The sequence below is a fragment of the Cygnus atratus genome, chromosome 12, assembly GCF_013377495.2.
Source record: "Cygnus atratus isolate AKBS03 ecotype Queensland, Australia chromosome 12, CAtr_DNAZoo_HiC_assembly, whole genome shotgun sequence".
NCBI lineage: Eukaryota > Metazoa > Chordata > Aves > Anseriformes > Anatidae > Cygnus > Cygnus atratus.
Genome location: NC_066373.1, coordinates 9528189 through 9554734, shown reverse-complemented (window position 1 = coordinate 9554734; position 26546 = coordinate 9528189). Strand labels below are relative to the sequence as shown.

General features: G+C 39.3%; 1 protein-coding gene across 1 annotated transcript in view; it reads right to left on the bottom strand.

Annotated features, from left to right (window-relative positions):
• The window catches only part of BEAN1 (brain expressed associated with NEDD4 1), a 53548-nt gene that overhangs the window by 8101 nt on the left and 18901 nt on the right, over nt 1-26546 (bottom strand). Inside the window, exons 4-5 of the mRNA XM_035543705.1 lie at nt 9469-9678; nt 6744-6885 (exon numbers count right to left, since the gene is read on the bottom strand). Coding sequence (XP_035399598.1) covers nt 6744-6885; nt 9469-9678 — 352 coding nt within the window. The remainder of the gene's footprint in view (nt 1-6743; nt 6886-9468; nt 9679-26546) is intronic.

Below are 26546 nucleotides of genomic sequence, written 5' to 3'. Positions count from 1 at the left end.
GAGCGTTAGTTTAATATTTTCATACAGTAGCAATCCATTCATGTTACTGTCTGTCTCAATCATTCACTTTTAATTCTTGAACAGTGACTTAGGATGAAGAGCCAAAATGTATTTCTTTATTACAAAAAGTACCCCAGACTGTTGGAGCTTAGTAATAAGCAGAATGATAGTGCAAGAATAAGCCTGTGTAGTTAAGTAGCACCTCCTGTTTCTGTCCTCCTAGTTACTGTGTTCATATGAAATAAAAACCCATCTGTCTCTGGGCCTGGGTAATATTACATGAGAATTTTTACTATGGCTGATCCCAAATTCTGGTGGTGAGGGGTAACAGGCGTGTAACACTCATGGATGACAGACCGCCATGTCAGGCAGGGCCCTAACGGAATGATCCAATGAAGTCACTGGAGTTTTTTCTGGGAAGGTTTTGTCAAAAAAAGGATGTTTCTCATTGTGTATGAAATATGGTTATTTAAAAAAGGGAACTATTATACAGTTAAGCTATGGGCACTGTAATAATGATCAGTGAAGACAAATTTGTTTTAAAATAATCTCTTATAGCCTCCTGTACCGTGGAGTTAAGCCACAACTACATTTCTAAACAACAGTACTCATTTCTGTGTCAGCAGAAGTGCTTAGAATCTGCTGATATTGGGGGATGTTCGCCACATGATGTGTTTTAGGATCATATTCCTAGAAAGGGCTTTATTTTAATTATTCTAGGAAAGATTTCTGAGCAGGTAAAGGAAATACTATCTGCGATATAGAACAGAAAGCGTAACTAGTGAGAAACGAGAGAAAAATACTCTTTTTTCGGTACTAGCTTAAGAGCTTTAAGTATTGTGATTGATCTGCATGGCACAGTAAGTTTCTGGATAGAAATGCTTGGTGCTTATCTTTTATCAGGTTTTTCTACCTTCAGTGCTGCAGGGTGTTTTTATGCAGCAATAGCTTGCACTTCCAGAATGAAACTGGGACAGGTGTAGAGAAGGGCTGGTCAGATGATACAGTGGCCTAACAGATACGTTTGATGACAGAAAGCTAAAAACGCTTTGTGCCGTAGCCTCACGACGTGCAGGCAGAGGTGCGAGATGATTTTTGACTACAAATACAACAAGCAAGCTAACAGAAAGGCACGGGCATCTTAGAGGAAGGGAAATGACACAAAAGGAAACTCATAACATGTCCGTAAACAAATTTAAGCTGGAAATACGTTTGCCATAATAGTTAAAATTAGGTCTGTCTGTAGGTATTCTGGAATGAGTATAATGGGGAAAAAAGATCCCTGCAGACTGTGTTATGGGATAGCTAACTGTCTGTTAAGAGTGATTACTTGCAGCAGCAGGGATGGGACCGTGTAATTGCAGAAGATCTTTTTGAGCCTACGTTGCTCTGACGGTAATGGTTACCTGGAGGATGATTTGTAGCAGGGAAGTGAGATGAAAGCAGTTGGAGGGAGAAAACTGCCAACACAGCAGGTATGAATTGATAGAGCTGCCCTTGTCTGGTTGCATGCACATGAGCTGAGCACCTAGCCAGGGCAGGGCTCCTTTCACAGAGCTCCCAAAGGCATCTGCAGGATTAGGGCAGGCACACTTGTTGGGATGTGGCTTGCACACTGACCTCTCAGGGTCACCCAGTGGGCCTTGATATGTGTCATTAAAATCTCTTCACAGCAAATAGTGACCAACTAATCAAAAAGCAATTACCTTGTTTCTATATCTAATATTAGCTAGGAAGAGCACTAACTAGAATGTGAAAGGAAGGGCTTTTGAGGGTCTCATTCAGAATTTGGAGGTGAAAGAATCGAGTTTTATCTTATGACGTGATTGCCAGTGGATTTCGTGTCATATTTCCAATGATATTTTTTAGTTTACTGACTGAAAGTTTCAGTGAGGGGAAAGGGGCCTTGGCAAGGGAATACAGCCCAACACAGCAAGTTTTTGTGCTCGTTTCCTGCAAGCCTAATTACTTCTTTCAAGAAAATCTCTGGAAGTTGGTTCAAGCTTTCTTGTCTCAGGTACAGCTAACTTGCTTCCTCAGAAATTGGGGATGGAAAAGGATATCTTAGGAAACAAAGTAGCTGAAGTAGTTTGGTGTTGTTTTTTTCGCTTCATATTTCGAGGAAAACTAAGATCTGTCTTGAAGATGTGAACATTTTCTTTTGCTAGTTGAAAGTAATTTTAAATGGATTTGCCAGTTAAACAATGCTGACTGGACAGAAGTATTAAGAGTACTGGAATTTATTAAGCCTGAATAACACACTTCTCTTTAAAATTGATCCTATCTATAGATTGGGCAAGATGATCAGATGTGGTGTAGTAAGCTTATTTAAAAATGGAACAAAACCCAACCAAAAAACAAAGGGGAGAAAAAAAAGTGTTCTAGTGTGCATACTAGGATAATGAGTGACTAACAAGTTTTATCATAGCATGCCCTGCGGGACGCATTTCAGTGTGAAATATGGAGAGGACTTGTGTGGCTTCCATTAAAGCTATTCCTGAAGCTAAATCCCTCCATCTTGCTCAAGAGTTGCTCCTCAGTGCTATTACTGTATTAGACAGTCATGAGTCACAGATGAAAAAGGTGAGAGCCTTGGTTGCCTAAAGCTTTGTACATACCATTACTAGCTGATCTCTAGGGAGTTAAAAAGCACTTAGTCAACTAGGGTGAAGTGCTTTTCATCTGGCCAAAAGGTGAGGAGTTGATAAAATTCCTTTCCCGAAGGGAACCTCAAATCTCCTCATTGTTAGAATTTCAGAGCGACTCATCAAGAAAATGCAGATATTCTTAATTTGCTTGATCCTTGATTGGTATTGTATTTCCAGCCACTTAAAACATGGAAGCTAAAATTATTTTTAAACAACTTTCTTAATACATGTATATAACTATAATTAGGAAAGCTCATTAGAAATGTGTATGTTGCACTGAACTCTGGGCACAGTGAGCACGAGCTTTATAAAGGTACTATCCCCAGCAACTTCTTAAAAAAGTGTTTAGGATGTGTAAGATAATGATTTGGTAAGATGGTAAAATTTCTGCTGAAGTCAACTCAAAGTATGGTTTTAGTAAAAATGGTACATTCAAGAATGCTTACCTCTGCAACACCTGCTGTGCAGTGATGTAGTGCTGTTGCCTCTTGCAGACCATCTTTAAAACACCTAGTTTTCACTCACTGAAATCTTTCACTCCAAATGCGTGTTGAGAGGTACTTGCCAAGGGAGTTGCCTCCCTTGCTGCTCTTCATCTCTTGCTCTTGTTTATGCTACAGTTGGATTATTAGCTTTTGGGTATGCTATCTTAGCTTTAAATTACATATTGCACTGCATGAATTAGAAGTAGGAATTACATTAACTTAGTCAGTGCTACATTTCATTAATGTAAAATTCAAAACGCTATAATCCGTAATAGGACCGATCCTGGGGACTTAATATTTCAAATGCACAAGGTCAAGCATGTCTTGTTTATGCTTCAAGGCTGCATCTGACAGCCAGTTCCTGCTGTTAGGACCCATCAGTCCAAATACTCTCCACAGCGCTACTAATGCCCTACTAATTAGAAAATACACACTTGAGTTTTATGCCATGGAGGAGTGTGTAGAGACAGCTGTACAGAAATTTACCAGGCTCCTGCATAATACAATGTATTCATGTAGTGCTTTTCTGAGGAGAAAGTTACAATGGGATGTAAAATGTATTAATAGTAAGTTTAAATGTCTTTTTACATAGCTTTGCTTTCAGCCATCTGCTAAGCTCTACTCTTCCTGAAGTTTTCTCTGAATTGTGTTGCTAAGATGTAAAATCTAATAAGATTTTGTTGATTTGCCAAAACTACTTTTTTTTTTTCTAAAACATTTAACTATGGTAGCAGTAAGAAAGTGGAAAGAATCGTTAACAATAAAAAGTCATCTTTACTTGTGACCTGTGATGCACAGTTGTCAAGTGATGGGATGAGCAGTGCTTGCTCTCTGTATCCAGAGTCAGATCTTGGTCCCTCAGCTCAGTGGTGAACCTTGAGGAGGCAGTGGTTTGGGCACCTTTCTGTCTCTCTGATCCTAGTATTGACAGCCCAGAATAGTTTTGTAGAACAAGGTGAGACACAAGACAGTTGGCTTCTGCCAGGCTTATGACAGAAGTAATTGGAGAATTCACAGGAAAGCAGAGATCATCCAGTGCTATCCTGTACCACTCATGTATGTGCTTCCAAACAGAAAACTCCAGAGAGATAGAAAATCCAGCTTTGGGCCTCTTCCAGGGTGGAAATGAAGCAACCTTTGGTGCAATCTTTTGAGACCTGTGTGCTAAAGAAGTATGTTCTCAGAGCTTGTTCACAGAAATCTGGGCTTGTTCTCAGAAATCTGGCCAAATGCCCACTCAAGTTGTTGCTTGGGTGTCAGCTGGTTTACTTTTATTAGTAAAGACTTGTGGGTGTGGGTCCAAAAACTAGTGTAAATTTGTAAGTGGATTTCTGTGAAGTTCTACTAATTTAGATGCCAGCCTCAGAATAATTTTTCACATGTGAGCTTTCTGCTAAAATATTTACACCATCTCTAAAAGCCTATTTATTATCGGTTTTGGCTTTGCAATACGTAAAAGGTTGCTTGTACAGAACAGAGAAAACACAAGGTCCGTGTATCTTATGTTCATACTGCTGAGTTGCTTCTGAAGAGCTGTTATTAAGGCCTGCTTCATATGCTAGTCACCTAATGCTTGTGTCCCTGCTACCTGCTTTCCCTGTTCTGGCGATCCCAGAAGCGCTCAGGAAAGTTCTCATAGCCACTTTTTGTGACCTTGTTAAAGCAAGCACAGAAAAAAAGTTTCTCCTCTTTTCTCCATATTGGTTATGTGTATATGCAGTCAGAAAAGGGCTTGGTCTTATGTGTATAGGTTTAACTCAAAACAGAATCTGCTTAAAAGAAAAAAAAATGCCGACCAGCCATTATTTGCTGTTTGTAAGATACAGCAGTACAGAAAGACTGAAGTAATGTTCTATTTAATGCTATTTCTCCTGGTTCTTTGGAGGGAGTAACTGAATTCCTTCATGTATGGGCTCAGGGTGCATGGGGCACACCGATGGTATATAGATGGCTGGAAGAACAACTTTTGTCACTCATGAGGGCAATTCTTGTATCCTCTAAATGTATGAAATCAGTCATAAATACAGAAGGGGATGCTCTATAATTTCTGGAATAACTCTATTTGGAACAAGCCTCTTCTGGTTGTGTTGCTGCTCCAGGCAATTACAATTGCCTGATATTTAAAGGACACCCTTTTCCTACAAAAATGCTACAAATTCAGGCAACTATGGCTCCACAGTGAAGGTCTGAGTTAAACAGCTCAAAAGGTAGATTTCCTCCTTCACAAAATACTGCTATGAAATGAAGAATGCCAAATTAGGAGGTTAAGTACCATTACTAGGTGTGTCAGAACAGTATGTTTACTTCAGTTCTTCGTCCTGCTAGAATAACAAGAAGACTGAGAAGAGAGACTTGCTGGAAATTAGGGAGAGGTTTAGAGAGGCTTTGTGCACTTTTTTTTTTTTTTTTTTTTTTTTTTTTTTTTTTTGTTTTTTAGTCTTATCTGAGCTGTCTTAAGGCCAGTAGTAAACGTAACTTAAAAGTTTAAGTATCTTTTAAAATGTATTTTATTAAGAGCTATTTTTATTTTTGTGTGGCATGTGGGGCTCGTTAAGTTGTCAAATCATGGCTGTTAGCTTTGCACTCAAATGACAGGTAAGAGATGATGGAGATGGTTTTACATACTAATTTGTGGATGCAATCTGTAGTGTTTCAGCATATGTGAGTATCTGAATTCTAGGCATATTGGATTTACTTTTTTTACTTTTTGCAATTAAATTATGTCCATGATGATTTTTCTGGTTTCTTGATTACTAATTAGATACCTAGACTTTCTGTGCACAAGTATAGCAGTGCACTCTAGGCAGAAACTCTTCTGAGCAGACTGACTCCTGCTCTCACATGGTTATACTTTTAACTGTGTGTGAAGAACAACAGTAAAAAACAAAGTCCATTTCATGTTGGTTGCTTATTTCAGAATCGTTTTCTGCAAGCATTATGGAATTGTGAGTGGGTAGTGGTACATGGAGAAGAGGAAAAATTAAAGGGCTTCTGCATCCATGCAGGCAGTGAAATAAAGCTGGTGAGAGGAATATCGCTTGCATGGAACAGGAGCAAATACTCCTTACTTGGAAACTTGTTTAAGTGGTTAAATGGGTTCAATTCTGTTCTGATTCTGAGGGGGTATAAATCTGAAGTCTCCTTTAACCTGACGATAGTAAAATGTGGGTTGGGCACTACTCTGATGGACACCAACTGAGGCACTCCTTGTTCTTGGAGGCAATAACAGTATAGTACAAAAACAAGGCTGGAGATTTCTTCTTGGAAAAAAAATGTATTTTTTCCTCAAGATGCTAACCTTTGACTTTCAAAAAATTTTCTTCAAAAAAAAAATAAATAGAAAACTTTATGCATGCCTTTCATTAATATGCCATCAGTATGATCAACATTAATATGAATACCAGTAAATGATACATGCCTGTACAGGTGCCTTTACTTAGTAAGGACATACTCTACTATGGAGAACTTGAACTAAACCAAGTCTGTTTGTATCTAGCATCTGTATGACCTGTGTTTTTGTAGTGGATGTAGGTCTAGCAATTTTAGTTTTCTCAACAGGCTTTGCAAGTGCAGGTCTACAAAACACGTAGAGTCTCAGAAGAGTGCTTACCGTGGTGGTGAGTCGGGATACATGATGTTGACCTGAGAAAGCGTATCCAGATAAGAACCAAAATCAAAAGCTGGGGGGAACTCCTCCATGCAGGTGGATCTTAGCTCCCCAAAAGAGCCACCGTAAGAGAAGCCATCTGGAGCTGGAAAACAAGCAGATAATTCTAGCTCTTTTTTTTTTTTCCTCCATGATGGATTCTCTGAGACAGTATCAGTGTTTATAACACGTCCGTAAATCAGAAAATAAAAACTATCTGAGGCAGAATTGCTGTTAACTCTGAGCAATCAGCTTTTACAGGACATTTCTGTTCCTTTTAGAGCAAGCCTCTGTTACCCGTGGGTGAATGGCAGCGTTTTGGGCTGTGGCACAGGGACCATATATTTAGCACTATCCTAAGAGATGCTGGTGTCTAAAGTTCTTGAGTTCTTGTTGTGCCTCGAAGGAGTGTAAGTCGCATGCAACTTCAAGCATTGGCAAGATTGCTGAAGTTCCCAGGAGCCGTGTACATTGCAACCTGGCCAGTGCTGTGATGCTGTTTAAAAGCAGGCTTAGGTGCTTGAGTTGTAAGTATACCTGTCTTAAGGAAGTGCTGTTCTTATTAAAAATGCTCACAGGAAAAGAGGAAAAAATGGCAAATACTACAAAAAACTATCCTGCTATCTGTTGCAGGGATTTCTTAATACTTTCACACAAGAGTGTCATAGCTGTAGAAATACCAAGCAGTTAGTGCTATTGTGTATCTGTGATGATAGTTAATGCGTGACAGTCAACATCGATCTCTGTAAGAATGTCCTGATTTGTGGAAATACGGCACTTCCCAAATCTCCCACTCGTTCACATACAGTGAGCCTTCCTTTTCCCTCAGTGCTTTAAAATGGCACCTGGAGACAGGGCCAACTTTTCAAGTGCCGTCAGAGCAGTGCTTCTTGAGCAGAGGGCAAAGGGCAGGACTCGTTCCTGCCATCCTTGGACTGGCTCTTCCTCCTCCTGGCAATTTTCACCTCTGCCAATTTATGCTCGAGGAATTCTACCAGGGCTAATCGAGTCTATCACGCACTGTGCATTCCTTTTGCTTGACAAATGAAGGGAGCCAGCTTCACAGCGACTCCCGCTGATCCCATTCTGGCCAGGGGACGCGTGCTGAGACACTAGGATGGTGTGTGCTAATGGAAAATTTTCTTTTAGGCAGACTGGCACAGTTTAGTTTAAGATTATTCTTTTGAATATCTCTGAAAATGTCACCATGCCTTTCTTTTTTTCATTTCTGCAGTATTGTTATTTCTAAGAAGCAGTTTGAAAATGGTCCTTTACATTTTGGCCTGACTTCAGGGACTTTAAAGGTGGTGAAATTAACATAGCAGCAAATTAGTGATTGTAGTGATTGGATCCCAGTATTCGGTATGTTGTCATGCCAAAATATTGCTGTTCATGAGTAAAATTAACTCCAGTTTGTGTTTAACTATTTAATCCCAAGTTTAGCTGCTGAAAAATAGGACAAAAGGATGTTACAAAAATAGTAGAGTTGTGGGGATTCTTTTTGTTTGTTTGTTTCCTCCCCCTAGTATGTTACTAGTGGAGTTGGCATCACTTCTTTTGGGGTTTAAACTTTAGTCTCAAAACACAGACATTATTCATGTATCTGGATAAATATTTCTGAAAAAAGTAAAAGAAAAAAAAAAAGAAAAAAATCCCTGGTTTGAGTGGACATATTGATGCTAGAAAATGTTTCTTTTAGAAACGAAAAAGCCTGCTCCAAGTAATTAAATGAAGTCCAATTGACTTCAGTGGATACTTGATTTACCTCAGTGAAATCAAGATCTGATCCAATGCATTTTAAAACAGCATGGTATTATTGTCTTCTCTATATAAATAAGAAAATTAAAAGATACGCAAATAAGTGTGCTCATAACAAACTGCAGATAGAAGAGCAAACCCATAGATAACAAAAACTGCTGATGCTCCACTCATGAATCCATTCACCATTTTTTTACTAGCTGAATGCTTACAAAGTAACTTTTTGTTAACTGTTTTTTCTTTAGTATAGAAAGAATCTGATTCTGTAATTTTCTTGACTCTGTGGCTTCAACTTCAGTCAGCAAACCCCATATTGGCCCAAAATATAAAATCGCACCTTCATATTCCCAAATCCTTCTGAAGTATGAAGGGTTTTTGTCAGGGAGAAAAAAAAAAAAGGGACTTATTTAATAGTAAACCAGTCTCTTTAACGATGATGGCGATTGTCTGTGTAATGACATTTTGATGCCTTGTTCTCTTTATACCCAGATTTAACTTCTGTGGTAAGAAAGGAGGCAATTGCCAAATTGTTGCTGTAGCTTGGTGCACACTGCACAAGTGAGGGAGTCCTGGCTTTCCAACAAAGCAAAATTACTTTATATGCTGTACCATGGCTGTAAACAGATATGAAAATAAGCTATCAGGAGTCCAGTGATGGAGAAAAAATCATGCAGTGTATCAAGGAAAAGTATGCTGTTTAAGAAATGCTGTTGGCATTGGCCTCGTTCATGTTAACCAGCAACTGTGGGGCTTGTGCTGCATCAGTTGAGGGCCAGCACAAGGATGATACTAGACTGCAAAGCTGCCTGGCACCTGTTCCTCATAACTGTTTACTCATTTTTTTTATCCCTTCTGCTGTGGTTGGGTTTTGTGTTGCCTTTACCACCAGATATTAATAAAGGTAAGCATTATCTTGCTATAACTGTCTTACCATAAACAGTGTCTCTCCTCTGGTGGGGGTGCCTTAACCGTCCATCCTTTCGCAGGCTGCCAACAATGATTGTAACGCAGGAGAGAAATAGCACAAGGCCGATCACTACTCCAGCCACCAGAAGGGGTGAAACAAGCAAACTGGTATCATTTCCGTTTTCACCGTAGCTGGGGAATTCACTGGTTGGGCTGCTCTGGTTCAAGTGAACTTCTGCACAGCAGAGAGAGGAAGAATGTGTCAGTTGTAAAAAGAGAAATGCGGGAAGTGTGGCTATACAGACACCCAAAGTAAAGATTTTTTTCAAAGCACTTGGAGACAGCCTCAGCCAGACCCATTGTACAAATTCTTGCTTTTATGGATAACCCATTTATTAGACCGATTTGTGGAGCTGTTAAGTAACTGACTATGGGGGATTCAGTGAGCAATCATTCCCGTGTTATGGGGAATATCCTGCTGGAGTCAATGATGTACGCTGCATAATGGTCAATTTGCTTATTTCTGGAAAGATTCGTTACATCATGAATTGATTGATGCTGAAAGAACCTCAGTGCACAGGGAAGAATGTTAAAATTCAAAAATTTCAATGCCAAGCAGAAGAAAGGAATCAGATGTTGTTACCAGGTATGGAAAAACTGTGGGGTTTTGTAGAGAAAGTTTTGGGCAAGAGTGAAAAAGGAGCATGCCTGTGTAGCATGGGGCCTGTTTTAGTTTGAGGGATGGGTCGGCGTTACAGGAAATTGTTTTGGAGCAGACAGGGGAAGAGAGTCGTGGCTTGGAGAACAGCCTTTAAAAAGGGGGTCCTCTCACTTGCCAGATTTGGCCAACTCAGAGTCTTCTCTTCAGCCATTTCTGTGTGGAATAAGGGTGAAGGTATTGAGGCAGAGAGAGATGTGCATAAGTAGGTTGTTTCTTTAAGTTTTCTATATTACATATGTTTTTGCATAATCCTAGTAAAAACTAGCTGTATTTTGCCTACATATCTGATAAATTTACACTAGCATGTGTTGTTCAAGGAGATAAAAATGAGTTTACACAGCTGGAAATCCGCAAAAGAACATTTTTAACTTACCAGAAAATGCAGGAATTGCCCATTTGCCTATGGCAGCAGAGCTTTGAGAAACAAAGTTTGTACTTGGGAATAGGAGAAGTTGTTCTGGACCTTGCTTATGTAAAGGGTTAATGGAGTCCACTGGAGCTGTCCCACTAGGAGAGTATGTGTGATGACAATATTATTTGTTTCTACTTTTTAATTACAAAAAAAAAAAAAGACTGCAAGAACACTTCTGGCTCCCAACCAGAACCACAATTTCTTAGACCACGGCAAAGCATACTGCGTAAGGATGCAAGTGTTCAGCCCTAGTGTTGGAAACCATCTGTCTCTGTTGATTGTTTCATTATCTTTACAAGACTACATTTACTTTATTTCCATCTAAACTGCTCTTGTATTTACTAGATATAGATTTTAGTGAGTTTCAAAATAAAGATTAAAAAATTTAGTGATCTTTACAATGAATTTGAAGATAATTGTCCACCTGGAACACCTGACTAGGATGTTTTACAGTTCTTTTGGTCATGGACTGTTTCTGATGCTCCTGACATTAGTTAGGTGACTAATATCTAGAAGTGGCTAAGTGGTGGTCATGACACAGTGTTAAATATTCGGGTGATTAGCAGAATCAGTCTGCTAACTGTGACAATTAACAATAGCCTCTAAAAATGTGTAGCCTACCCATTGTGTACTTCTGGTAGACTGCATTGCTAATGGAAAAAAGGAGGTAAATGGTAGAATAAAAGGATAAAGGATTTGGGATTTCAGTGGATAGATGGAATCCCCACTTAAAAAAAAAAAAAGAGGCTTTTTAGTGTTTATTTGTGCAAAAAGCTTGGGCAGGTAGTAAGGGTAACCAAATTTGGACCTAGGTCTTGGAAACAAGTTGCAATAAGCTCACGTTTTCCCATCCTGTAACCCACTACAGCTCTAATTCACAGCATATGCAAAACAACAAAAAGCCAACCCCTTCACCCCTCCAAAACAAATCAACAAACAATCAAACAAAAATCCCTCATGTTTGCTGCTCAGGGTGTTAGCAGCATTTGGAGTAAAACAGCATTTTATTGATGGAAGAAATTATTAATTATTAGAGATGCATATATATATCTATCAAGACTAGTTTTCAAATAGAGCATGGTTATATTTTTATATCTGGCTATATGCCTGTTGAACAGATAAATAATTTGTTTGCTACAGAAACTGAAGCTAACAATTTTTTGCTCTTTTGCATGTTCTGTAAAGTAAATACATGCTTTTGAAAGTGCTTTTTACATGGATAGTTGTTAGCAGATAGTTTGCAGCAGTGTTTTCCCAGCTCTTTCCCTTTGGGACATACAACTTGGCGTCTTGCAGTCACAGTAAGTTAAAAAGAAGATGATGGCTTCAAGCCAATGTGTATCATCATTGGCTAACACTTGACATTGAGAGAACTGACTAGAAATATAAACCAAACTGAGGAATTTGCGTATAGTAGGTTGGTTTTTTAATTTTTTTAGAAGCACTTGACTGTTGGCTAAGAATCTTTATGAGCAATTAAGATACACAGCCAAGAAATGTGCTGAGCTTCTACAAAGCATTGTATCAAGGAACTGACACCTCTGAAGATGAATTGAAAGCACTAGCAGATAACTTACCGGTAATTTTGGCTGACTTGCAACGGTAAAAGGGAAGAATCAACTTTATTCCCATCATGATGAGAACATAAGCCTGAGATATGAGGTTCCACCAGACGCTACTGGGATTGTAGTGTTCAGCTGAAGTCAAATAGCACTGAAATGGGCTGGTGACAAATTTCCCAGCAAGTTCAGTGGGAAAGAAGAGAGGCTGCAAGTGAGTGCTTACGGATCTTATGAAACCTAGACAACTTCTCAACAGTCCTGTTAACAGGAGGCTTCCTAAAGAAAATAATTTTATTTTATTTTTTAGTACATTGTTTAGCTAGAGAAGCCAGCTTGTGTCTGAACATGTTAACTGTTCTGGAGATACTTATGTTACCACTCAGTGTGAGCACTAACACTGGGTCCTGTTTTGCTTTATAGGAATGTAATGGGTTAGTAGTGACTTCACATAGAAAGTACTCACTTGTACTCTCCTTGTGTACTTGAGGATTATTTTTTTCTTACAAGACAGCCTGTTTATCTAGCACATTCTCAGGACTTCCTTAGCTGTTCCAAGTCTTGTCTATTTTATCTCCTGTTTCTCACTTGCACAAATCTTTCTCTTTTTATGTTCTTAATCTAATTGAACCAAGTCTCTGGCAGAGACAGGTTATATTGCAATATTGCTCTTATTAGGAGGAATGAATCACTCCCCTAGCCTAGCTCCTAAAACAATATGTGGTTGATAAACTTCTCTTTTGGTATTATTTTCAATTTGACATTGTAAGCCTTCCAGATTTTGCTGTTCTGAGTAGCTGCACTGGCTTACTACAATGGGAATCGATTAAGTGACTAATGACAACAGACCCTGCATTCACATAAAATCTTTCATTTTGAATTTTTTGGGGGTCAAAAGACGTTTATATTACTTGGGCAAAGAATGTCTCATACACTTTTATTCTCTTATCCAAATACCTCTTCTTTTGATAAACTGTGTATTTCTCTCTATAAAAGATGCTATAGGTTTTTATTCAGAATAGAAGTATCTGTAAATTGATGTAGAGTCCATAAATATAATAGTAGTAGCAGATTGCTAACCTTTTCTTTAAGGCCAGCTTTATTTTTTCAACAAAATTTCAAACTGTAAACAAAGCATGCATAAATGTAAATACTTTATATCTAGTCCTCTAAATATGAATTATATTGTATGCCCAAACCATTGCTTTTATCCGGTGATAGGAGCTGTGTAACCTGACATGGTGCAAATGGTGTGCATAGTTGCAAGTGCAGCTGTGAATACAATGCTAGGGACGCATATGGCTGAGCAAACACTTAATGTAGTATGAACATACTAGTGGAAAATTGCCCACACTCTCCATTTGCTGTTACACAGTAAATTATCCATCTGCAAAATCCCTTAAATATGACATTATCATATTTTACCCAGTGATCCTGCCATCTCAGTCAACCAAGTTTTAGAGTAATTCCACGTAGCTGAAGGAGGTGCAGTACGACTGGACTTCTGGGGTACATGTAGTCTTGTTTTTACTCCTCATTAACCTGGCTTTGAAGGGGAACTTTTTACTCCTTTCTAACTCAGTGGTAAGTAATGTAGTTTCAGTTGGGTCAGATCTCGTCAGAGTGAAATGTCTTGGTATGCAGTCATGGGAGCTTGGGTCATTCCAGATAAAGCCCTTTATTAGTAGTGGTTTTGCTTCCCAGACTGAATTTTGTACGAACAGCTCACAAGGAAGTGCTCATTCATTGTACTGGAAGGATTTTGTGTGCAGAATCATCTACCTCTACATCCCTGGCAGGCTCAATTATGCTTAGTCTGAAGACAGAATAGGTTTGGTAATTACTTGCTGAACTAGAACTGAAATGCTGACAGAACAATGTTGTATTACTTGTACACCACAGGTTAGGATAAGCTGTTTGGGGTTGGTGATCTAGCTCCTATTATCTTCAACAAATCAAATCAACAAAAGCATACGGGGCTGGAAATAAGTAGGAGGAAGCTCAGTAGAAGATAGTGCATAGTATGCTTTGATTTTAAGTGATCGCAATAAGCGATCAAACAGCAAAGCAATTTAAAGCATGTTTCTGATTGCCTCATTTAATTATTTTTTCTCTGGTTGGGACAGTTTTGGAATATGCAGCCTCTTTATCAATGGGAGAAGATTGACAGATGGCAAGAAGGAGCCGAGAGATCCTGGTGAGGCCCACAGATGAACTAAATTAGTGAAAGTGATGAAGATTTTGTTGATTCTGCATTTTTGAACAGTTCCTGTTCAAAGATGATTTAGTCTGGCCAAGAGTGACCTATTGGATTAGGCACTCACTGCTGACTATGAAATAGGCCTCTGGCTGCAGCTGCTATCGGGCTGCCATCATGCTCCTTATTCCTGTAGCTTCCAGACAGGAGCTCACAAAATGAGTAAGGTAGGCACATTGCAAAAAAAAAAATTGAAAAAGGTTTTGAATCATAGACATTGGTTTTGTACAGAGCATCACTGTAGCAAGGGAGAAAGGAATATTATTGAAGTCACTGAATGCAGATGCCCCACAAGAGCTAAATCCTAAAAATAAAAAAGAATCTCTGGATTCAAAGTTATTCCTTTTGGATTATAAGGAAGGTTGGAAACTCTCACATATGCTAGATAAACACCAGGATGCCACCGACTTACGGGATTTACCTTGGTTATCAGTATTACTCAAGAGCAGCTCCAGATCTAAATCTGGTCTGCATTTGATTTACATTTATACTTTGTTCCACTCATACTTTTGTACAAACAACCTGCCATTTTAAAATGGAATGGCAATTTAACAAGCTTTTATTTTTTTTCTTTTGTTTAACCTTTCCAATCCCTGGCTGTAGTGAAAACATTTCAGTTATTCCATAAAAGTAAATGCCTATGAGAACAACTCAGTTCTGTCAGACATGATATTTGGCACATTTTCCATGAATCACTTTTGATGGATCTATGCTTTCTTCTGACTCCCTGGTAAAGAGTTGTGCTTAATGATAAAATTGGAGCCTGATGCCTCTCTTTCCCCTGCCCCCTTGTCCTTTATAGAAGAGGAAAACACCATGCTCTCACTCTTGTCCTGCCTGTCTGATTCTGACCAGTTTGGATAGGGAAGAAACAAGTCATGTTCTCAAATAACTTCTTGCAATCTACTTTAGGTCCTACAAAAGATGTGATGGCAAATGCATTCAGGTAGGAATAACCAGGGGCTCAGAAAGAGTTAAAAACTGAGAAAGTACAGTGAGGTTGGAGCTGTCATTAAGATCTGGAAGATGGAGAGTTGGTGAGTGATTGTAAGGAGAGGTTTTGTAGGTCTGGCTGTGGCAATGGCTTATGCCAACTGTAATGAATTAGGTGGCACTGCCTTCACACCTGGATGCATTTGTTTGGGTTCTTGCCATCTTAAAGCTATCCAGTAGTGCAGACTGTCAGGCTACAGTGCAAATTCACATCTCTGCATTTTTAGCACCAAAAGAATAAAACCTCTCAGCACACTGGTTATGTACTAATTCAGCTATGGGAAGACTGCATCACTTTCTTCCCATGTTACAGAGAACGAGCAGATAAGACCTGCTACCTTAGGATTTTCAATAGTGTTAGCAGGAACTGATGATGACATGAAGAATAGGCAAGGCTGTTGTTGGTCCTTCTGCATTTATCTTGTTATCTTGCAGTTGAGCAAATGAGTGAAGACTAGAATAATCTGGAAACTGCCCACACTATAAATCAGTTTTACAAGAGCCATATAAATAGTATGGGAAAAAAGAATTCTTGGTTCAGGAGGCCCAGGAGCATATTAAATTCTCTCTCATGCTGCTTACTGCTGTGTGCAGCTGGGGGCCCAGTCATGTTGCAGTCCTGTTTGTATGTTTCCCTGATTTGAATGCATAAAACTAATCTGCTTCATAAGCTACAATTGATATTCAGCAATAACTGCATAGGTACTGCTTCAAACTCATACCTTTTCGTGGCTTGTAAAGGGCATTGTATGGTGTATGTATTTGTAAGTTAAAGATTAGTCGATATAATTAGCTCATGTATATTGTAGCTCACACTATTTCATCCACTTAACTGCTTGTGAGAGCCCATTAGCTTGTGCTTGATGGTAGCTTATCTTCTAAAACATAATAGCTATTTGACAAAGTCAAAGAATAAATATATTTTTGCTGTCAGTTGCTGCAACTGTGACATTTAAACAGCTCCCACAACCAGACGATTCTCATTATTATTTTTAAATTTGGGGTAAAGATCTTTGTATACAAATGGTTATGTAGTCTTGCCTGATTATTGCTATTGTGGGAGGTTTCTTAGCATAACCCAAACCCATATTTATGCCATTAAGCAGGCAGAACCTGTAAATTTAGATTAAGTTTCTCTACAGCTAACATTGCCTTTGATCTTTCTCATATATATGTTCTAATCATAATTAAAGCCTTGTACTGATTAATAGTTAAAAAAAAAAAAAACAACAAATCCTTATTCAGAACATAAGACTGTGTGGTAGGAGCATTTCAGTTTTATCTGATGCACTCAGCTTCAAGTGAGTTTGGATCATATTTACAGGTACAAAAGCTGCCCATGACCTTGAGAAGCTCATCCAAGGCAGAAAGGGTGGCCTTTCCTCTGAGATATCTAACTCTGCCTTTTTATCATGTCTGCTGGCTATCAGATAATGGCTTTTCTCTTCTTGCATTGACATCCTTATTATAGAGCCAGAATGAATAAGATTGGATCACCAGCAGCCTGCAAATTGGGAATGTCAGAAGCAAAGAGAATGTGGCTGCATAAGGGCTCAGAAAATAAATCTTTTCAGATGCTGTGGCTTTAGGGTATTATGTTGATGTCACAGCAGCATGTATAGGTGCTGTTTCAAATTAACAGGAAAAATCTTCCAATTTTCAGATCCATGGTCTGTTTTATCAACATGATAAATACCATTGCAGTGAAACAAATCACTTTGGAGGTAAAACAGCCCACTTCGGGATGGACAATATATTTATTCCCCTATTTTCTCATATAGAAACAACTTTGAACTAATACAATTTTATAAGCAGGACCTGAAGCTATTACTTTTTTCAGAAACTCCATATTAGTGCTTGGAAATAAGTATGATGAGAATCCTATTTTACCCATTATGGTAAAGTTACTTCCTGAGCTCAAATCCAACTTTGGCTGGTAGTGACTAGATCTGGGGTAAAAGCAGTAATTTTTATATTATGATAATTTCTGTTATTTTGACATATAAACTTTTTATTTTGAATTTTTTTTTGGGGGGGAAGTAGCAAAATAATAATTTTTCTTCTGAGATGGAAAGTTTTGAAGAACTGTAGTTGGAAAAAAATATATATATATTTTATATTACCTCAGCAGTGTGTCTCCTTGAACTGTGATCTGGGAGTTTCATGTTTTCTCTTGGGGAGGTTGAGCTATGTCTGAACTATGATGTGACCTAAAGAGGACCTTTAGGCAGGAAACCCAATTAATTTGGTGGGGAGGGAGGGGTCCAAAAAGGCAAAACTTTCACAGAGAAAAGTTCAATTCATCACAAACTTTACTTTCCATATTTAAGATTTTTTTTTTGTTAAATTAAACCAGTTAGTAATCTGACCTGCTCATGTGACCTGAAACTCTGGAATACAGCTAATAAAGAGCTGCAATAAAAGAGCTAATAAACAGCTGCAACAGAGCTCTAAGAGTAAACTACTAACTGGGCTTCAGGAGTCCTATCCACATTATACCTTGAGTCTCCTAGGGAGCTTTTGGCTATGTGCTGCTGCTTATTTAGGACTTATCCTATAAAAATGATCATATTTCTTATTCCATCCTCACCTCTAGTCTTCAATAGTAATAATCTACCAGAAAAAAAAAAGTAGAGTAAGGATTGATGTTAAGTGTGTAGAAAATAATTACAACGAAAATACTGAACTAGCTAGTTATGTAAGGCACTGGGTGCCAAGAGAGAAATCAGCTAACAGACGCTGGAATCGAAAGATCTTACTTGAAGATGTATTGCTATATGTAATATATCTCTCTGTCTTCCTTTTAAGGTGACTCTGAAATAATTAAAACGGCTTCGTAGTGTTGTTAGGCAGTTCCATATGAATTATAGTGTTGATGTCCCAGAGCATACAAAGCCTACAGTAGGACTTAGATTATCATATGTATCTGTAAAAGCTACAGCAGTATCTGCCCGCATAAATCAAGGCTTTTTCAGGTACCATTAAGAAGCTATTTCACTCACTCAGATTTTGTCAAGGACTTCTGCTTAGACAGCTGCAGGAATGTCAATAATAGCAAACCAGATATTGATTCATGGGGTGGCTGCAATCACCTAGCCTCTTTGCTGCTAAAGGAGCCACGAAAATTCAAGGACACTAAAAGATGTATAGAAATTACATTACTCAGACATTACTATTGTAAAACCTGGGGGCTAAAATCCCTTTATTTAAAAACACAGTTGTTTACTATAGAAGACTTGTTTAGTTAGAGGATTGGTAAATCAGAGTACAGGACTCATGATATAGCCAATCAGTATCTAGGGGCTGCTTAGTACACGTCCTGCATTAAGCCCTGTCCCGTAGTCATATTTGGCCTGCAGAGCTGAGTCAGGTTCAAGTGGGAGGGAAGACTGGCAGCCCTGAACGGCTGCAAAACGTAACTTCTCCCCAGGTGAAAGGCAGTGGTGTTTCTCTGGAGTAGCACAGCACTCTGCTGCCTTCCATATATAGCTTGTTTAATAGGTTCTGCATGGTTCTTTCTCATAAAAAATACAATGCTGGTTCCTCTTTGAGACTTTTCCTCTTAAAAAAAAAAGGAAAAAAAAGTGTGGCATTTAGGAAAGTCTATTTATTTATTCGCCTTCCTATATAACCTGCAGTGTTTAACGTGCATACTTTAAACATAAAATGGAGTATCCAAGGCTACTTTCAGCATAGGGTAAATGCTGACAGCACCTAGAGTGGGTAGCTACACCGTCCTGTCTGCTGGGAAGACCGAAGTCCTCAGTTTTTCCCCTAATAGAAGGCATATGTTAGGGGCTGATATTTACAAATGCCATCAGAAACATCTGTGTGTGCTGCACCAATTTCTCTCCAGGCAGTAAGAGATGCAGGCTGCGGTTATTTCTCCCTCTCCCATAACTAAGCTATTTATTATTTTCAAAGAGGCTTTAAAAAAAGTATTTGTAAAGAAAGTAGAAATAGCTGTGAGTATTGTTCTGCATTGCTACCGAACAAGATTGAGTGAGAAAGTAATACAAAGAGTAAGGCTAGGACACGAACTTGGCCTTTTGCTGTGAGCACACTTTCTTAGGTTAGACTCTATTTAAATAATTGTATGCTATGGGAAAGTTGATTAAATTTCGATGTACAAAAGTTTTATAGATCTTTGCAATGAACAGTGTTGTAGGTTAGAATCTGTGTGACGCCCACTGAGCACGGTTGACAAAGCCTTAACTGAAATTCAGGCTGATTTTAAGCCCAGGCAGTTTTTGTAGCATTTTGAACAAATGGGACCAGAAAATGTCTCAGTCTCAGACAATGTGTGTGTCCTGCAGGGGTGGTTCTAAATAAATTTAGATGGACTACCTAAATAAAAGCTTTTTTAAGGATACTGCTTGGAACAACACAGAGGAATAACAACCAATTTCCACCTTTTTCACGGCTGCTGTGGTGTGCACATCAAAGAGATGTGTGTGGTACATTTAGTTTATCAAGTAACTGTGATTTCATCTCTGGATACAATTTGCTATTTCAGATGAGACAAAATGATCTTCCTTTGGCTGTTAGTCCATCACTGCAGGAAATCCCTCTGTTCCCATTAGAAAAAAATAAAAAATAATTATGAATTTGTGATAAGATACAGGATTCTTGGTGGAAAAGCTAGTATCTAGGCTGATGGGAAATCCTATAAGTGCGTGAGTAAATATACAGAGGAAGATATAAACGACTTTGTAATAGAAGATGAAGTTATTTCTGTTCCTGGATATCCTGATTACATGTGACTGCAAGGGGATTTTCATCTGTGTACTTGCTAACAGCAAGGACTTTCACAATTGCCTAATAATAAATTAAAACAGAATCACAGGAAAACAAAACAACAAAAAACAACCCAGCACCACCACCAAAGCAAAACAAAAAAAACAGCTGACCCTCTACTTCAGTTTCCTCTTATCTGCCTTAATTATTTTTATCTACAGATAAAAGCTACATTGGTAGACTCATAATAAGACCAAGAGGCTTCACGCAGTGAGGCCAGTAAGGTGCTTCTATTCAAATTAACTGAACGCACTTTTTTTTTCCTTAACAAAAAGCTATATATTACATTATAGTCCTGCAGTACAAGAGAATTCAGAATGTTCTTCACTATGAGGGCAATGTGAAAAGCTCACATCAGAATTTATAACCCTTTCAAAGAAGTCACTAAACTTAGATATGTAAATTGTATGCACCTGGTCTGATATGGGTAGGATTTGCATGAGATAGCTGGATATGCTGCTACTTCGGTTCTGGTGTGGAGGTATGAGCAAATTCAGTTTTTTAGGCATGAACAATGGGATGTAAAAGACATTCAAAGATTAAAAGCAAATTGAAATTTTCTATTCTTTGCATTAGTAGGTAATGATTTTTTTTTTGTGAAGAAGCTGACAGCATGAAAATAACTCCTATTTTATATGACACAGTAGAAATAGGGTTTGAGCTGTAGGAAAGTGAATGCTATTCTGAAAAAGGCTTTTTTTATGAAAGTGATGTAGCACTGAAAGGAATAAAAGGGAGAAAACCTAGTGTGCCAGGCTTATGAGAGAAATAACAACAACTAGCAAAATACAGTGGGATTTATCTCTGCTGTGCTGGACACTATCTTATAATGATCTTGCAATTAAACACGTGGGGAAAATCCCTTCCAGCAGAAGTAGAACCACAGGCCTTGGATGGCCGGGAGAGGTGTCTCTGTTTCCATGGGTGGGTGCTGTGGCTCTGAGGGCTGTGATGTACCCTTCTGCTCACTGACCTCTGAGGGCCTCCTGCTCCCAGAGGGGGCACAGCCGGGGGCTCTGGGACAGCACAGAGGCCTCGAACTTGCTTAAAGAAGGAGAAATACAACTAGCCAGGTTGCTCAAATGTAACAGAAATAAAGTTAAAGAAGGGGCTATTTTCTACTGAAAGCTCTTGGGTTTTAATGCATGAAATCATGATGGTTAGCATGGAGGTACAGGGACAGATTGCAATTATTTATCAAGGAAGCTATGAACACTGTACAAAATTAAAGCGTATTTGAACCCCAGCCTTCTTAGATAGCTTCTGCATTGGTATTAATTGGAGAAAAGTGCTAGAAAAGTTAACAAGGAAAACCACCGTTTAATGGAGCTACACCTACAGCTTTATAATGTTCATTCAGCCTGGGCTTACTGTCATACTACAACTTGTTCTAAAGGCTGTGCTGAATATCATATAGTGCAGGGACTTTCACTTTAGATCCCATCTCTGATCTCCCTTGTGCTGACAGCATATGATACAAGAAATATCACGCTGTTTGGATTATGAAAATAATTGATGTATTCATATTTACTGTCTCACTTCTTAATACTAGCCTGTTAAGTCCTTCTGGGGACGAGGTCACAGATTTTTCTAAACAGCAGCTGCTCCATAGTTTCTTAAAATATCAGATTTAAGAGATGGGCCAAGGAAGACAGGGTTGATGATAAAAACAGATGGCTTCATTGCTAACAATATACCTGAGCTTGCAGGCACTGAATGCTTGTGAAGGTGTGGGCAACTTTGTTGATTCAAGAAATGCTGAGGCTGTTCAGTAGGGTTCTTGGTTCTAAAAGGAAAGTCACTGCTCCAGTTCCTCGCTTGTGTTACTTGGAGATAAACACTGTCTATGAAGAGGAAAGATTCGAGAAGTCCTAATAATTTGAATGTTTATTCCTTCTGCTCCCCTTTATCAGTGTTTGATTAATCTCAGCCAGACTGGTCCACAATTTTATCCACCTCCTACAGGTGCCAACCTGGCAGAAAAAAATGCATTATATATAGGGCTAAGGAGAGGGAAATCCTTTCTTGCCCAAACAAAAGAGGTTGCGTGGAGCTGCTGTGGAAGTCGGTGAGACCAGCTGCTGTCTTGTCCTCTCTTTTGGGAAGTTTGGCTGGCCACGGGCTGTTGGGAACTAGATGTTACCGTGCCTGTAACACTCTGGCTACAGTGGTGATGTATACTGTGGTGCTGGATATTGTTAAATACAAGCATTTTGTGTGCGCGTGGAACCTGTGCAACAACTGCAGCTCCACTACTTCAGTGTGTGGGTAATGTGGCGGCTCTCCATAACGAACCACTCATACCACTTGCTCTGTATTAGCTTCTCCTTTGTGTCTACCCACAGTACAAACATCTGTGCACGTGCTGCGCCAAGAACAGACATTGTATGTTTGATTACTAGTGGTCAAGCATACCCATAGACACAGAAAACTGCTTAGGAGAAAGTGAATTAAGAAATACTGAATAATAAATGTCTATTCATTGTCATTTCACAAAGGTCTGAAGAGGTCTGTGCGTTGAATTCTTTGCAGTTGTGGTGCTAATAAATTGTTCAAGATCTGGTTTGCTTTCTTAGTCCAGGGTTGTCAACATTATTGCCTGAGAAGAATGACCTTTACTTCTTGTTGGAAATCTGGATAAAAGCTAAAACCTATACTGTTCCCTGAATGTAAGGGAACACGGAGGCTGTACAGCACTGGGTTGTCACCAGCAGACCGAGGCTTTTCCTGGGGAAAGAAACATATGGCTGTGTCACTGGGTGTGCCGCAGGGGTCAGAGGCTGGCTTGGAAGCATTAGCTGCCTTATCACAGAAAGCAGTCCCAGAGGCAGTGTGCAGTTTTGGCTAAGAGGCCTGGGGAGAAAGGAGTGGGTTGCAGCCCTGGGCCCCATCAGAACACACGTAACGTTTGTACAGAACTTCTTCCAGTGGTAGGGACGTGGCGACGGTTGTGATGGATGTCTTTGAATTAATGGAATACTTCAGTAGTCTTATGTACTCTGCAAACATTGTCCTTTGGATTCTTACTTAAGATAATTTAATATGACTACATCAAACCCATGCCTGCCTCCTACAAAAGTGTATATGCATATATTTTCACAAATAGTTGCTGTGTTACAATCCAAAATCAAGATTAATATGAAATCAGTTTGTCTGATGTCAGTCTTAAGATTAACTTTCACTTATCATCCTTTAATAAAGAGCTCTTCTCAGTTTCATTGGCAATATCTGCAGATAAAATTAGGCTTTATTCACTGCAGTTCAGCAGAGTGAAACAAGATTTTCATGCCTCTAACTCGGTAGGAGAGATGCTGACTTTAAGACATATTCTATTTCCGTTTGGTGAATGCTGCTTCATTTATCATTCATAAGTGCAGAGGAGAATTAAGGAGGCTTCCTACCCAACCCCTTCCCTTCCAACTTGGATGAAATAACTGCTCAAGGGAGCAGATTCAGAGCAGAATTATCCCTGTATAACTGATGCTGCAGGTTCACCACTTCTGTAAGGACCACGTGGTGGGGCATTTTGTGGTTCCCTCTGTAACAGGGCTCATGGCTTTTGGTGGGTTACAGAAGGAAGTTCTGTGGACCTACTTTGTGTAGTATTAGCTACCTATTAGGTTAAAATAGCACCCTACACATTGGGAGGACACCATACTTGCTGGACTTTGCAGTGCAATGGACAGCTATAGGCCTGGAAATCTATTGCCTGTGTATCCAACGTGTTTTTTCTGCACTGGTAGAAAAGACAATGTATCAGGAACTTGGGATCCAATGTCTAAATGGTGTTCCCTTTTCAAAGGAAAGTCGTGGTATTAGTGTTAGAAGGTAGCACGTTGCCCAACTCCAAGTCATTACAATGCCAGTATCTCTGGAGGCAGTGAAGTCAATTTCTCAAGCACCAAACAATAAGCTAAATGTGCAGTTTCAGCATATCCAGTCTGTGACCCTTTTTTTTTGTCTTGTTCAGTCATGAAATCCCATGCTGACCTCTATTAGTACAAGTATAATCCAGTTCTGTCACAAGGACACTTCATTGTGTGCCTCCTGAAAGGGGCAGAAACGATCAAATTGCATTGCAGTCTTCTGAGGACAGATGGTTGTACTGAGGCCGGGGATGCACGCACCAATAAATTGGAGTGGCGTGGAGCTTCAGCTGGAGGTTTTGTAAGTCAACAACCACAAGGGCAGCCCCTTAACTCTGCTCTTCCTTGAATTGACTTCTGATTTAAATTAAACCCGATCAACGCTTGCTGTGGCGTACGATCTATGTTCTGTGCTCTGTGTTGTCATGTTCTAATCCTGCATATTTTTCCTGCACTTTCTGTGATCTTTGGAAGAAGGATGAGTTATCAGCACAATGTTTAGTTGAGCTAAGGATTTACTTATGATGAATATTACATGGATTGTAAGATGGAAAATAGAAGAAAGATGGAAAATAGAAGAAAAAAAGAGACTTACACTGGAAACTTTTTTTTTCCTCGATGCTTTCATTTCTTCTGCAGTGGGGATTACTGTGCTATTTATTCTTTATGTTGAAAGTATAGTACTTTATGTTGAAAGTATAGGAAAGTATGTCTGTTAGATTTTTCATATTTAGCTTTATATTATTTAAAAACTGGGAAACATAAGTAACATTCCTCTACTGTTTTTCTGTATTTTGTTTTTTACCCTGATGATATTTCCTTCTCCCGGTCAACAAAAGTTTGACGTGTGAGACATAGGTCTGTCTCATTCATTCATTTTCATCACCATCAGGTAAACTTTCTGTCCTTGTTAGCTCATGTCCTATGGAATATGTCCAGAACAGGGATTTTATAGCTCTTTGTAAAGCCAGTGCTGAGTACTATCCCCAGTGTAATACTCAGGGCAAGAATATGTTTGGAGCCCAACCAAAGCTTGTGGAGTAACCTCACTGTATCTTAATGAAGCGATGAATGTCTTGTATTTTCATGGACTGACCTCTTGTTTCTGTATCAGTTATGGACTTGCACATATCCCTGCTGTGCTCTCTCCTTATGTAGTGTACACACGCTATATTCCTAGTCTTGAGAATCAGGATTCCTGAAGGAGAGTATGTGTGAAAAACAGCTAGCTAACAAGCACAGGGATACAAATTTTATTCTCATGGCATTAAAGTTTCAAGGAAAAGAAATGCATCTCTGCATTGCTGACACTGAGCCAACAGTTTCAGTCTGAGAACAATTTTATTTGTAATCCCCTGCTAAATGCAAATAAGTTCTGTGTCTCTTTCTTCTGGAGATTGCTTCCCTGAGTCAGTGGAGTTCATTTACATTTTGGTGACATCCACAAGAATTTTGCCAACACAGCTTATTACTGCAAACATTGCGTCAGTTCTGACATTTTTCTTTCCCGGGAGAATCCCCAGAGTGGCTGTTACTGTTCTTAGCAGCAGACTTGGGGCTTCATGAGCAGAGGCACACAGAAGCCACGCCAGCCTTAACCATTCTGTCCTCCACCTGGCAGAGCACATCCCCGAGGTCCCCACCACAACATTTTATGGCCACGATGTGAAGCACACTGGAGAAGGGAACTGAGTGGATAAAAACCTTCCCCATGCCAGTTTGCTCCTGGAAGCAGAATCAGCACCCTGACCTTGCTCCTAGAGACCCAGGCTCAGTCCCTGCGCCTGCTGCACAAACACCTGTGTTGGCACACCCAGGATTGCCTCGCTGCGCCAGTGGGGGCACACTGAACCCCAAGCACCCAGGGTAGAGGTGTCTTCCCTCTGCTCTCACAACCAAAAGTTTTGATCTCAAACTGCAGCCCTGGTCATTCAGGCTTTCAGGATCTTCACAATTTGAACGTAACCTGAATCTTCAGGTTAGATTTTTTTTTTAATTTAATTATTTTATTTGCATCTTCATAGTACAAATCCTATATATTCAAATTCAAATTAATCCTGCAGTCTTGGGGCCAGACACCTGAATCCATGGAAGACAAAAATTATCCCTGTAATTGCCCTGAAGTTTTTTATACAAGCATACTCAATTCCCAGCAAAGAATCCTCTTGCCCATGTAGCCGTTATAGCAGATGCAGTGTTACAAAGATGAAGAACTTCCCTTTAGGACAGAAGCATGATCCAAGTCAGACCCTGAACTCTTCAGCCTTCCTTTCACATGAGCAGTACATGCCTTCCTCTGGCTCTGCCATGCAGCAGGAACTATGGGCAGTGCTTCTCACAGAAAGGATGTCAGCAGTGGTTCATTCATTTACAAGCAGCATTTACTAGTTCTGTGAATTCCTGTTGTTGATGGGAGTCTAACAGTACTGAGTAAGATAGATAGGAAAATACTTTTTTGGTTTACCATTATGTATTTTTTCTGCCCTGCTTATATATTT